We start from the raw sequence: 15,304 nt of genomic DNA, 5'->3' as shown, positions 1-15,304 counted from the left end.
CACTGAGAGATATCTCCTTCACTTAAAGAGATATCTCCCTAAGAATTCCTAGAGAGATATCTCTCAAAGTATAAGAGATATCTCTTTAATCGTTGAAAAAGAGATACCTCTGAAAGAGATAGAGATATCTTTTTCCAATATTTTTATTAGTTTGAATACTAAGGAATTCTCCCTAAACCGGAAGCCCGCCAAAGCAAATCTTACCATGATGGCTGCAATCCCGGCAATCTCTACCCAGAGTCATCGTTTCTTACACTAACATAAGCCTTAAATCCATTTTTTTACGTCTAATAAAACTAAGGACTGCTTTATAAAATATCGGGAAAATGTAGTACAACCAACTATTTGTAGTTTTTTCCCCATTACTATGCATTCTTCATGTACCTACATGTATATATAGGCCTGGTGCAACAGAATAACCCAATATCCACGTTTCAACCCAAATCAATGCTTCTTGTGTCCCAAAAAGACTTGACATCTTCTCAGTATTTATTTATTTATTTACGTATTCTTTTGTAACTGAAGTCGAAACCATACTTTATTTGAGCATACGTACCATTTTACAAAAATCTTGTAAAACCCTCGAGACGTTTGACAGAGGTGCATATGAGAGCAAGGAACGACAACTCTGGGTAGAGATTGCAATCCCGGGCGAAGATTTTGCGTTTACCTCATGTGACGTGTATACAGGTAACAAAAACAAAGACAACAAATTGATGAAATGTGTGAGCTTGATGTTACCCCAAGTTACCTCTTCAACCTTTTCTGCCATTTTTACACTAGAAGTATTTTGATTGGGTAAAACATAGGGTTACATCATATTAATGGCGATGCAACAGGGAGAAATTATTATGATCCCCGAGCGAAAATCTGTTTAATTTAAAGAGATATCTCTTTAAGTTAAAAAGATATATCTTTTTGAAAATTTAAAGAGATATCTCTTTTAATTTAAAGAGATATCTCTTTTTACATTGATAGAGAGACATTTCTCTACGCTAGAGAGATATCTCTTTTTCGAGAGATATCTCTCCAACTTTAAGAGATATCGCTCAAAGAAAAAGAGATATCTTCCTAGCGTAAATATATCTCTATTGTTTAAGCAGATATCTTTTTAGTTAAAGCGATATCTCTTGTTTGATGAGATATCTCTTTTGGTTAAAGAGATATCTCCCTAGCATAAAAAGATATTTCTCTAACTTACAAAGATATCTGTACAACTGATAGAGATATCTCTCTAGTGTTAAGAGATATGCGTCTTATTTAAAGAGATGTGTGATTTTACGAATAAATAGTAAAAGGTTTTGCCATGATTTATCTCAAAAGTAATCATCTTAAAATCTTATAGAATGTAGAATGATCGGCGGGGAAATCACAAACGTTGGAGAAATTATTGGTTCTTTATATATTTTGTCATTGAGTTGAAGAGGGGGGGGAGAGGGGGGGGGGGCTAGCTCTATCCAGCTAGGTGCCCGTTTTGAAAAGAAGTCTATCATTTCACTACTCTACCGCATGAAATTGGAGAGAACCATTTCTGAAACAAGTGCAGATAAGTTGTTCAACTTGATTTAAATGGGTAACTTTAGATACTGATACTCTGTGTCTGATGTCTTGAACAAATATATGTTGAACAAGTTATGTTTTCACAATGTAGTTTTATTTCCGTCCCATTTGATTCAACAATTACATCACACGTTATACAAGATAATTTGATGCAAAACATGAAATCAGCCGCTGAAATTTTGAATATTTTTAACAATTTCAAGAAAAAACACAGAGATTGTAATATTTTTTTTTTTATTTAAAAATGGAAATAAACAAAAAATTGAATTTGATTACATGACTCACTTTATGAGGATTAAAAAAATTCATTCATTTATGTATAATTTGTTCAACTTGAGTTAAATGGGTAATTCAAGATATTCTGTTCCCGATGTCTTGAACAAAATATCTAGTTATATTTCAACAATGTAGTTTTATTTCCATCCCATTTGATTCAACAATCACATCACATGTTATACAAGATAATCTTGATGCAAAACATCAGATCAGGCGCTAAAATGTTGAGCATTTTAAATAATTTCCAAGGATAAACCCAAAAATTGTAATTACAAAAATTCTTTAAAAATGGAAATGAAACAGAAAATCGAATCTAAATACGTGACTCACTTTATAATGATAGCTAGATGTGTCGGCACGATACGAATGCCTCCGACTTCAGTAAAGTCAAATGTAGGAAATCCATCGAAGTATAGCATTGTATGTTACACGCATTTAGTAGCCATAGAAATAAATAATTTTTTTCTACGTTAAAGGGAACAACTCCATAAAAAATCAACTAACCAGTACAAAACTCAAACTCGATTTGTAACTCATCAATATACAACCGCATACAAAAAATCAATTCAATATCTCGTTGCATTGAGAAAAAAGTCTAGAAAACTGGTCCTAACATTAATTTTTCTAAATTGAGGGGGCACATCACCAGCAAAAACAACGAAGCGGAACAAAACTCAAACTCGATCTGTAATTCCTCAATGTAAACCTGCATACTAAAAAATCAATTCAATATCTCAAGGCGTTTAGAAAAAAGTCCGGAAAACTGGGTGTTGCAGAAGGACGGACAAAGGTAAACCTATATACCCCGACCACTATGTGGCGGAGGATAAAACCGTTAATTCTTTGATTGATGTAAAAGGCTCATTTAACGTATTTGGAATTTGGTGCAGTCAAAACTGATGCTCTACTTGCCGTCATAATGGTTTAGCACTAATTATTCAATGTATGGTAATGGATGAATGAAAACATTCAGCGCAACCATAGATTATCGCACTCGCTCTATTGTCAAAATCGTAGATTGACAACTGATCAAAGCCTTCTCTAGCTCCTCTATCACACTTTTATTTTCCTCTATATGTGCAATTTCTAATGCTGTTCTCCTTTTTCTATCCCATTGATGTATATCAACGCAATACTTCAATAACATTTTCACAGTTGCTTTAAAACTCGCATATCCAAATGGTGTGTACCCCAACTAAGACTTTAGATTGTCGTCAGCTCCCAATTCCACTAGCTTATCAGCTACATTTACATGTCCATGAACACGTGCATTTACCAGTGGTGTGTGCCCATTTTTATCACTTTCGTTAATATCAGCCCCTTCATTCACTAGTAATTCTACCACACTCGTAAATCCTTTACGACATGCAACTACTAAGGGTGTGTTTCCCCTGCCATCCCGAAGATTCACATTAACCTTCATTTTCACTAACTCAATCACTACACTGACATATTCTTTGAGGCATGCAGTTACCAACGGTGTGTACCCATTTTTATCACTTTCGTTAATATCAGCCCCTTCATTCACTAGTAATTCTACCACACTCGTAAGTCCTTTACGACATGCAGCTACTAAGGGTGTGTTTCCCCTGCCATCCCGAAGATTCACATTAACCTTCATTTTCACTAACTCAATCACTACACTGACATATTCTTTGAGGCATGCAGTTACCAACGGTGTGTACCCATTTTTATCACTTTCGTTAATATCAGCCCCTTCATTCACTAGTAATTCTACCACACTCGTAAGTCCTTTACGACATGCAGCTACTAAGGGTGTGTTTCCCCTGCCATCCCGAAGATTCACATTAACCTTCATTTTCACTAACTCAATCACTACACTGACATATTCTTTGAGGCATGCAGTTACCAACGGTGTGTACCCATTTTTATCACTTTCGTTAATATCAGCCCCTTCATTCACTAGTAATTCTACCACACTCGTAAGTCCTTTACGACATGCAGCTACTAAGGGTGTGTTTCCCCTGCCATCCCGAAGATTCACATTAACCTTCATTTTCACTAACTCAATCACTACACTGACATATTCTTTGAGGCATGCAGTTACCAACGGTGTGTACCCATGGCTATCACTTGCGTTGATATCAGCCCCTGCTTTCACTAGTAATTCTACCACACTCACATGTCCTTCATGACATGCAGTTACCAGTGGTGTGTTTCCCTTCCCATCCCGATGATTCACATTAGCCTTCAGCTTCACTAACTCATCCACCACACTTATACATCCTTGCAAACATGCAGTTACTAGTGGTATGTACCCATTTTTATCACTTTCATTGATACCAGCCCCTGCATTCACTAGTAATTCTACCACACTCGTAAGTCCTTTACGACATGTAGTTACTAGTGGTGTGTACCCATTTTTATCACTTTCATTGATATCAGCCCCTTCATTCACTAGTAATTCTACCACACTCACATGTCCTTTATGACATGCAGTTACTAAGGGTGTGTTTCCCCTGCCATCCCGAAGATTCACATTAACCTTCATTTTCACTAACTCAATCACTACATTGACATATCCTTTGAGGCATGCAGTTACCAACGGTGTGTATCCATTGCTATCACTTGCGTTGATATCAGCCCCTGCTTTCACTAGCAATTCTACCACACTCACATGTCCTTCATGACATGCAGTTACCAGTGGTGTGTTTCCCTTTCCATCCCGATGATTCACATTAGCCTTCAGCTTCACTATCTCATCCACCACACTTATACATCCTTGCAAACATGCAATCACTAGTGGTGTGTACCCATTTTTATCACTTTCATTGATACCAGCCCCTGCATTCACTAGTAATTCTACCACACTCTTATTCCCTTCACGACATGCAGTTACCAGTGGTGTGTACCCATTTTTATCATTTTCATTTATGTCAGCCCCTTTATTCACTAGTAATTCTACCACACTCTTATGCCCTCCACGACATGCAGTTACCAGTGGTGTGCACCCATTTTTATCATTTTCATTGATGTCAGCCCCTTTATTCACTAGTAATTCTACCACACTCTTATGCCCTCCACGACATGCAGTTACCAGTGGTGTGCACCCATTTTTATCACTTGCGTTGATATCAGCTCCTGCTTTCACTAGCGATTCTACCACACTCACATGTCCTTTATGACATGCAGTTACCAGTGGTGTGTCTCCCTTTCCATCCCGATGATTCACATTAGCCTTCAGCTTCACTAACTCATCCACCACACTTATACATCCTTGCAAACATGCAATTACTAGTGGTGTGTACCCATTTTTATCACTTTCATTGATACCAGCCCCTTCATTCACTAGTAATTCTACCACACTCTTATGTCCTTTACGACATGTAGCTACTAGTGGTGTGTACCCATTTTTATCACTTTCATTGATACCAGCCCCTGCATTCACTAGTAATTCTACCACACTCGTATGTCCTTTACGACATGTAGCTACTAGTGGTGTGTACCCATTTTTATCACTTTCATTGATATCAGCCCCTTCATTCAATAGTAATTCTACCACACTCACATGTCCTTCATGACATGCAGTTACTAGTGGTGTGTACCCATTTTTATCAAGTTCTGTGATATCAGCCCCTGCTTCCAGTAGGACTTTTACCACGTTCGCATGTCCTTCATGACACGCAGTTACCAGGGGTTTGAATCCATTTTCATCACTCTTCTTCATATCAGCCCCTGCTTTCACTAGAATCTCTACCACATTGACATGTCCATTACGACATGCAGTTACCAGTGGTGTGTCTCCGTGACGATCTTGAAGATCCAAATTAGCCTTTTCCTTCACCAACGCTTTGACCACATCCACATGTCCTTCATAGCATGCAGCTACCAGTGGTGTAACTTTGCTTCTATCCTGAATATTAATATCAGCACCCGCCTTTAGTAGCTTATGTGCCATCACTGCATATCCACGCCTACACACAATTGTTAGAGGAGACCTTAGTGGCAAAAAATCAGTTTCGTCTGCATCATCATGATATGTTCTATCAATGGATCGCAGACTGGCATGAGCTAGAATGTTCTCGAGTGTTTCTACATCACCACTGTAACAACTCAGAAGAAGTAATCTGATCTGCTCTGAAGCTGAATTAATATCTATGTACTGGTCATTTGATCCAGCAACTGTGGCTTCGGATATCTGTGTTCCTTTGTTATCCGTGTGTTCATACTGTGAATTTCTTGTAATCATAAATAATTCACTTCCTTCTTGGTGCTGTTGAGTTTGTTCTACAATGAACTTTAATATTTCGCTATGCCCATAGTAAATCACCCAACTAATCACTCTCACATGTGACATTGTTCCATCCAAAATCACTCTTTCAACCACAAGCAGCCTCTGTATTTCCTTCTGCTCACTCCATTGATATATGTCTTCACTCCCCTCCAATATGCTTTCATGTTTACGCATTATCTTATCTATGTGTTTGTGTTGGTGCAGAAATAAAGACTTCAATTCTGCGTACGGTTTTGTCTCCAACTCAGCAATGAAATCTTGACAGACCTTGGGATGTTTTAAAACAGGATTTCTGAAAACGTCATACAGCTCCATTTTCTTTATGTCTCTGTATAGCCTCCTTGCTAACAGTGGATACTGATCCTCGCGTAACGTTATGCAAAGATCAAGGGAATCCTTACTATCATTGACGTTATCGTTCTCTTTACTTTCATTACATCCATCTTCTTTCCTACTTCTGCCTTCGTTTTCTTCACTACTTTCATCACACGAGTTAGTAAAATTTTGCTTCTCTGTCATTCTCGTTTCATTTGTCTGAGGTTTGACAAAATTAGCAATATAAATACTACTCATGTATTCCAATATTTGGTCAGGAAACTGTTTGCCAAAATGACAGGAACAGATTTCGTATAAAGAATCATGGATGAATGAGTATTGTCCATCAGCATTCTGTTTTGTGTATGTTCCTTCCATTGCTGACAAGGCATCCTCAAACTTGAACGTGTCTGTGTGGGCTTCTAATTTACATTTTTCTAACACATTGCTTTTTCTGTTCGCAAAATCCTCATCATTCAAAACATTTCTTGAGAGGCAATTGTCGTGTATCACACACAAAACAAGAGTTGTGTAATGTAGCTTGTTATGTGTTTGCATCCTATCCAATTCTTTCATGATGCATTGAACTGGCTTCATGAAAAACTTTTCACCAAGAGTTTTGAAATTATCTTCCTTTGAAAACAATTTACAGAGAAGTGGAAACATGCGGGATGACGACTCCGGCAATGAAGATAACTGTGAATCGACGTCTAAATCATACTTCTGAATACCCAAGTCATACTTCTGAAGAATTTGTTTCTTGTCATTATCATTTAATGCATTCTCAGAACTATGCAACTTTACTACAGTTGATTCGTCGGTTAACAACGTTTGGTATGATTGCACCTCATTGAACACTGCCTCTCTACATGTCATCAATGTTTTAGACTTTGCTAGGCATGGAGTTGTTATTTGTTGTTTATAATCTTCCAACACATCTAATTTTGTTTTCTGCATACCAAAAACACCCACCACATCGTCAATAACAAAAACCTGTGGATTAGAAGGATTACAGTAATCCTCTAGTTTTCTGATGTCTTTGGTTGGTACAACCTCATAACCTTCTTTGTTGAGCTTGAGGGCGATATGATGAGCTGTGGCAGACTTCCCGGACCCAGGCACACCAACAAATGTTACGAAAGATTGGTTTCGTACTATCTTCATCATTGAAGGGAATCTGTGAGTTTCATGGTAAAGTTTGTCTTCCTCACTCCATTTCTGAAGTTCAATCCTGTATTGTTCTGAAATTAATATTGAAGAAAGTCTACATGAAACAGAACTCTAATTACAATTACAAACATATAATCTTTGATATGTTTGCATAGTTTGCTATGAATGGGTATTTGTCAACCAATAAAATCCCTGCTACAGAAATGCTGCATGGTAGTTGCTTGAGATTACTCATTTCACCTAATCAAGATATAGGGCTTAGGACCGCTGTTATCGTTCAACAGGGGATGCTTGTTCTTCCCAGACATATGATCCCACCCTTTGTGAGACAAGGGGTCCATGTTTACCCTATTCGTAATTTTGCATTCTTCATAGAATAAATGATTGATCACTGTTCATTATATTCACGTCACAGTGGGTGTGGTACGATAAAGATCCCTCTCTGCTCAAGGACTGCAAGTGCCGAGCATAGGCCTAAATTTGAATCCCTTCACCGGTCTTGGTGACACCCTCATATGAGTGAAATATTCTCGAGCGAGGCGTTAAATAATATACAATCAATCATTATCTCCACCTTTTCATACATGAAAAGTGAAGATAACGAACAGTAATCAATCTCATATCTCCTTTAACCAATACAAAATAGAGAGTTGGGCAAACACGTGGGATCAGCTGCCTCGAAGGAGTAAGCATCTCCTGTGGACCGGTCACACCCGCCGTGAGCCCTATATCTTGATCAGGTTAACGGAGTTATCTGTAGTCAAAATCAGTGTGCCAAGAACGGCAAACAATCAGTATGAAACACGTCAGACAGCATTTGACCCAATGAAAGGTTGTAACAACCATATAATTTGCGAGATGCTGACTTTAAACGAGACTGTTGAAACCCCTTCACCATCAACTTGTTTGTTAGTAGCCTGCCTCGATTTAGCAAGAGGCCCATGGGCAACATCCTTCACTTGAGTCATCTTGGCCCAGGATTAAAGATTTTCCCTATATATTCACATGTAAACTTTTGATCCCTATTTGGCCTAACCTACCCCAGGGGGCCATGCTTTTTACAAACCCGAATCTACACTATATCAGGAAGCTTTCATTGATAATTAAACTTGTTAGGCCCAATGTTTCTTGAGAAGAAGAATTGTAAAGATTGTCCCTATACATTAGTGTGTAAAGTGGCCCCATCCTATCCCCGGGCACCATGATTTTAACAAACGTGAATTTGCACTGTGTCAGAAAGGCTTCATGTAAATGTAAACTTTTCTGGCCCAGTGATTCTTCAAATTTTTTTTAAATGTTTTTCCTATCAATTTGTATGCAAAGCTTTGATCCCCTATTTTGGCTTCACCTTACCTCCCCAACCCCCAACCCCAACCCCCCCGGGGGGTATGATTTTAACAAACTTGAATCTGCACTATGTCAGGAAAATTTCATGTAAATTTGTATTTTACTAGATCAGTGGTTCTTTAGAAGAAGCTTTTTAACGATTTTCCGAATTATAGTTGTATGAAAAACTTTGATCCGCTATTGTGGACCCATCCTGACCTCGGGGACCTTGATTTTTACAAACTTGAATCAGCACTATGTCAGGAATCTTTCACGGAAATGTAAACTTCTTTGGCGCAATAGTTCTTAAGGATAATTTTAATGATTTTTTTTCTATATTTAAGTATGTAAAACTTTGATCCCCTATTGTGGCTCCGCCCTACCCCCAGGGCCATGATTATAACAAACATGAATCTGCACCATCTCAGAAAGCTTTAATTTAAATTCGTACTTTCCTAGTCTAGTGGTTCTTGAGAAGAATATGTTTTAAAGATTATCCTTTTATATTTGTATGTAGATATATAATATATGGAAAACACAAATATTCCTATCTAGTGATAAAAAAATTACTTTGTCAAACGCCACTCTGATTCCATGCACAAGTCCCCAGGAGTTGAAATAAGAAATATGTTATAGTTCCTCATTGACAATAACTTCGTGGTATTTGGTGATCAGGTCTTCCAACATTCCGTTGGAATCCCCATGAACATGAATTGCGTTCCTTTGTTAGCTGAGCTGTTTTTATATTCTCCTGAAGCAGAATTCATTCACCAAAGGATGCTTTTTGTCAAGTTTGGTTGAAATTGGCTCAATAGTTTAGGTGAAGAAAAGTTTACATACAGACGGACAGATAGACGGACAACCGGCAATCAAAAAAGCTCACCTGAGCTTTCAGCTCAGGTAGACGTTTCTGTGGTGTCTTTATTTCGAGTTCACAGGGATAGATTGAGTCAATCTACGAATGAAAATTATAATTGTTAATAGATAAAACGTCGTCGATATATCTAAATGTCGAATTGAAGACCACAGCAAGATATGTTTTCTACTCACGTAGAAGTTTTTGAATAAAATTCTGCTCCATAGGAATATAAAAACAGATCAGCCAATAAAGGAGCATAATTCGTGCCCATGGGAATTCCAACAGACTGTTGGAAGACCTGATCACCAAAGACAACGAAGAAATTCCAGGATATTTTGTATGAAAGGTGAAGATAACGAACAGTGATCAATCTCATAAGTCCTATAAGCAATACAAAATAGATAGTTGGGCAAACACGGACTCCTGGACACACCAGAGGTGGGATCAGGTGCCTAGGAGGAGTAAGCATCCCCTGTCGACCGGTCACACCAGCCGTGAGCCCTATATTTCATTTTCAGAGTATTTCTGCGTGGAATCAGAGTGATGTTTAACAAATTAATTTTTTGGATGACTGATCACTAGATATGAATATCTCTGTTTTCCATTTTTTTTTGAAGCAACTGTCTATAATGCCAAAATGTCTAGTATGTAAGACTTATACGGTAGTAATTTAGATGCACCAGATGCGCATTTGGGAAAATAATGTTATTTCAGTCATGCCCAACCGAAATTGTTGAAATCCGAAGTAATAATAAACTTGTAAGAGCTATTTTAGGGAAAAACAGAGTGCCAAAAACCTGGAGTCAAATTCGTCTAAGGATACGAGCTATGCATGAGGGAGATAATCCTTAATTTTGAAAAGAATTTCTACATTTTACCACGGCAATTAAATACATCCGTATTTTCAAGCTAGTAACGAAGTACTTAGCTATTGGACTGTAGAGACCCTCGGGGACTAACCGTCCACGAACAGAGACCTCGACCCAGAGGTCATAATATAAAACTTATACGGTACCAATTTTAATGCACAGTATTTAATTCATCATGAAAAATTCTCGTGTAAAGTGTTGAGAAGTCATACGTTTTGATGTTGTTGATTTGAGAAAACTTTTGCTTTTTCAAATTTACTAAAAGTTCCTTCGATTTTTTTAGAATCCACATTTGATTTACACCACTTTTGGTATATATAGTCGCACAATATGTTTGAAGTTTCTCCTTCACAGCTGTTTATAATTTCGTGAGGAGCAAAGATAGGGACTTGGTAAATCACTTACTGGATCCAGCAATGTATTTTTGTTTGTAAGGGTTTTTATGAAGTTTAGGAATCCAGTATATACACGGTAACTCATATTCATGCGACCCATTGACAGGGATATTAAGTGTGTCTAAAACTGAAGCATGGTTTTGAAAAATTTCATCTTTTAGAAGGGTAGTTGGGGTATAAGTACGATTACCAAAAGTGGAATTAATGCAAAATTCGTTAAAATACAATTGGTAATAATGAGCCTTACAAACAAAGACAATGTTGTTACAAGCTTTGTCAGCTAGTACCAAAACATATTCATCATGTAACATATCTAATTCTTTTATCACATCTGGTTTACTAAATACAGAGGGATATATAGTACGTACGTTTGGTTTAATATGTCTAATGCGGGATTTTAATATCCCTCTTATGCTTTTAACCCATTCTGACAATGTATAAATTACTTCTTTTTCATATTTAGCCCATCGTCTGGAATAATCTTTTACAGAATTCATAATAGAGATAAAGTTTTACTGCCAATTGAAAGACCGAGGTTCTCTATATTTAAGACCTTTCAGAATAAGTGATTTGATGTCCTCATTTTCAACTATATCAACATCACCAGTAATGACATGTCCAGCTGGAAACAACACGTAGGTGGATTGAATATAAGATGGTCTATATCTATATTGGATGTAATATTTGAAGGAAATACAGGGTGTAGACTTGAACTTGAAATAAGTTGGTATACACGACTAAACTCTTTTATATCGATTGTTATGCTGTTCTTGGCACACTGATTTTGACTACGAATTACTCCGTTTACCTGATCATGATATAGGGCTCACGGCGGGTGTAACCGGCCGAGAGGGGATACATCTTTTAGGCACCTGATCCCACCTCTGGTATATCCAGTGGTCCGTGTTTGCCAAACTCTCTAGTTTGTATTCCTTGTGGGATTTATAAAAATGATTACTGTTCTTTATCTTCACCTCTCATATATAACACCATGAGGAGGTATGAAAGACTAAAGTGTTTGGACAATGTTATGCTTTAAGAGAGTTTTGTGTATTTTCCATTTTTCATGAGAACAAAAATGAAAGGATTAAATATGTCGAAATACTTGCTGCTGATTGATTGATTACTTTGCTGTTTTCCGCCACACTCAACATTTGTTTAGTTATCTGGTGGCACCCAGTTTTTATTGGTGGAAGAGAGAACCCAGGTACATTGTACCTGGAAAGAGACCACCGACCTACCGAAAGTAAACTGGGAAATTTTCTCACCTTCCGGCGCGAGCGGGATCCGAACCCGCGCCGAACAGAGGTGAGCGACTGTGTAATATTGAGCGCGATGCTCAAACCACTCGGCCACGTACTTGCTGATAAGTTTACAATCTAATTAAATTGACATAGACATGATTGAGCTGAAAATTTATTTTTCATTTTTTTTTTTTTTTTTTTTGTTCACAATACAAAACTAAAGTATTTCTAATGGTCAACCAAAATTTGGATATCAATATTTAAGTTACAAGTGAGATACAGCAATCACAATTCTTTGTTATGTAAACAAGGCTCGTGCCATGTTTTTGTTTACATATAGATTGATTAATTGAAAATAGGGTGTTTAAAACAAAATGATGTGCTAAATACTTGAAACTATCTAATTTTGTTCAGAATTAATTTGTAAATTGACAAAATCTTTTTTAACGAACTTTTACGAGTAATGTTAACCTATGCATACAAAACAATGTCACGAGCCTTCTTAACATAACAAATTGAGAGCTCGGTATCTCCCATATACCTCGACAACTGACATTCAAATTTTTGCTGACCATTAGAAATACTTTAGTTAAGCATTCTAAACTTTAAAAATGAAAAAAATAAACTTTGATTTTTTTAAAGCTCAAATCGTGTGCATGTCCCTGTAACACCAGATCTTCTATATCCATTACAATGGAGAAGGGTATGACAGCATTGCGTTTGAGGTCATGTTATTTCACCCTTTAGCTATCATGAAAATTCTACTGTTAGTGTTATATCGGAACATACTTGGTATTTATCATACGTATGTTAATGTTAGAATACCATAGAAAATATATTCTAATGATAATGAATATAAGCTAAGATCATCTTTTACTCTTTCTTTAACGCTGATATTTGGAATTCGTTTATATTTTCCAATGATGGACGCAATTTTTTGTGAACTTACAATCCGAATATGCTTCAGTAAAACAATTCCTGATTGGTCCATGTTTTTTCTTCAAACTAGTGTTCTCCATCGAATATTTATGGGACTGGAATCAATAACATGACCTGAAATGCAATGCTGTCAGATTCTTCTCCAGTGTAACGGTTAGAGATGTGGTTTTTATTAGATTGATTAAATTAAATGATGAATATTTTTTATGTCGATCTGCTAGATGCAACAAGTTTGACCACCTAGAAACAACTGGATAGCTAGTGTACTTCTACATACGAAACTCATTGACAGCATGATATTGTCCAGCCTGCTTGTAGATGTGCCATATATTCATTTCTATTACAGATGGCAACATCTTATCAATGAAATGTGACATGTCTTATTACTCAATACGACATGCAGGGGAATTCCTCATTGATAATAACTAAGTGGTCTCTTTAATTAGATCTACTAACAGTCTGTAGAATTTCCTAAAGGAACGAATTGTGCTTCTTAATAGATGACAAGTTTCCATATTCTTTTAAGGCAGAATTTATTCAAAAGCTTTTACATGAGAAAAATAGCCTTCAACTCTACATTTAGATAAATCGACGACTTTCTATCTATTTTTATTCATACGTGGATTAGATATATCCCACTGAACACAAAATGTTTGACAACACGGAGTTTTCTATATCTGCGTATTATCAATATTTGTATATTTTATTGAAAATGAATGTAAACAGCAAACTAACAATCCAACTTTATAACAAAGGGGATGACTTCAACGTCAAAATCCCCTATTCATACAACAAATATTTCATTATCACCTGCATGTGGTATTTATGTTTCTCCACTGATTTGATTCGTAAGAGAATGTTCTGAGTATGATCAATTTTAAATCTAGGCAGCTATAGACAAATACGTTGATAATAATGAGGTTTAAACAGTCTCGTTTAAGGTCGGCATTTCACAAATTATAGCTCATTATAATGATCTTATTTGCAAATACAATATATTCAATCAAATGCAGTCTGATGTGTGTCATACCAATTGTTAGACCGTTTTTATACCTCTGATGTGTCCAAAGGTCTGTGTTTGTCATACTCTTAATATTGTGTTGTTTATGGGATTCGTGAGATTTATTACTGTTCGTTATTCGCACGCTTTTATCGAAGGACTGAATGAAAAATGTGAAACTCCCTTAAGTTTTAAGGTACCTGATCTGTAATTACTATCTCGTGAAATAGTCATTTTTAAAGTCACCAGAGCTTCACTCTCAATGCAATGTCGTTAACGTTTAGTACTGTGAGCATGCGAACGAATAAGTGAATATATCAAACAAAATAGTTAATTTGACTAGATGGAAGAATACAGTTGTGTATGTGTGTGAATGATATCTAATGTGCAAACAATGGTTTACGAAGTTGAAATATTAAAGATAAAGAACAGTTATCAGTCTCACAAATGTTACAATGAATTTATAATTAAAAATAGAGCAAAGACGGGGCCCTGTAAATATCAGGTGCCTAGATGGAGTAAGCATCCCTTGTTAACCTTTCACACCCTCAGTGTTTTATAACATTCTTTCAGCTGATACTCAGCTGAGTTGCTTACAAGTGTAATTCCTATTTCTCTCGCAAAACATAAAAGTTCGATTATGGTCACATCCTGGCCCCAGTCGTTATGTTGTGAAGAATCTGCATTGCATATCATTTTGAGATATGACACTCCTGTTGTTATTGAGAAGATTATGATAAAAGTGTCCTTTGTTCTTGTACATAGCCCAGTCCTTGCAATGTTTTCATTTATAGACCAATATACTTTAAAATAAAAAAATGAATCTACACATGCTATATAAGAGAGCTTGCATCCTTTAATCAATTGTAGATATCATTTTCCTATATATTCCAACAACAAAAATTTAACTTTGATCCCTATTTTGAAAATGTCTCTGAAGAAGTTGTTCGTCATGGTGATATAATTTTACGAATATTTTAAGCAAAGTTTTAGATAGGTATTAACTGTCATATGGAATTCAAAAAACTTTGTAATTCTGAACCATAATGAAAATTATTAAAGGGTTTTAAAATGAACAAAAATAAATCGCGGTAGC

General features: G+C 36.5%; 1 protein-coding gene across 1 annotated transcript in view; it reads right to left on the bottom strand.

The window, feature by feature from the left end:
• Positions 1–1,777: 1,777 nt before the first annotated feature.
• Positions 1,778–15,304, bottom strand: part of LOC125646680 (serine/threonine-protein phosphatase 6 regulatory ankyrin repeat subunit A-like) — a 37,754-nt gene continuing 24,227 nt past the window's right edge. Inside the window, exon 6 of the mRNA XM_056139855.1 lies at positions 1,778–7,647. Within this exon, the coding sequence (XP_055995830.1) occupies positions 3,032–7,647 (4,616 nt within the window). The 3' untranslated portion in view covers positions 1,778–3,031. The remainder of the gene's footprint in view (positions 7,648–15,304) is intronic.

This window comes from Ostrea edulis, chromosome 6, assembly GCF_947568905.1.
Source record: "Ostrea edulis chromosome 6, xbOstEdul1.1, whole genome shotgun sequence".
Lineage (NCBI taxonomy): Eukaryota > Metazoa > Mollusca > Bivalvia > Ostreida > Ostreidae > Ostrea > Ostrea edulis.
This window is presented reverse-complemented; position numbering and strand designations above follow the sequence as displayed.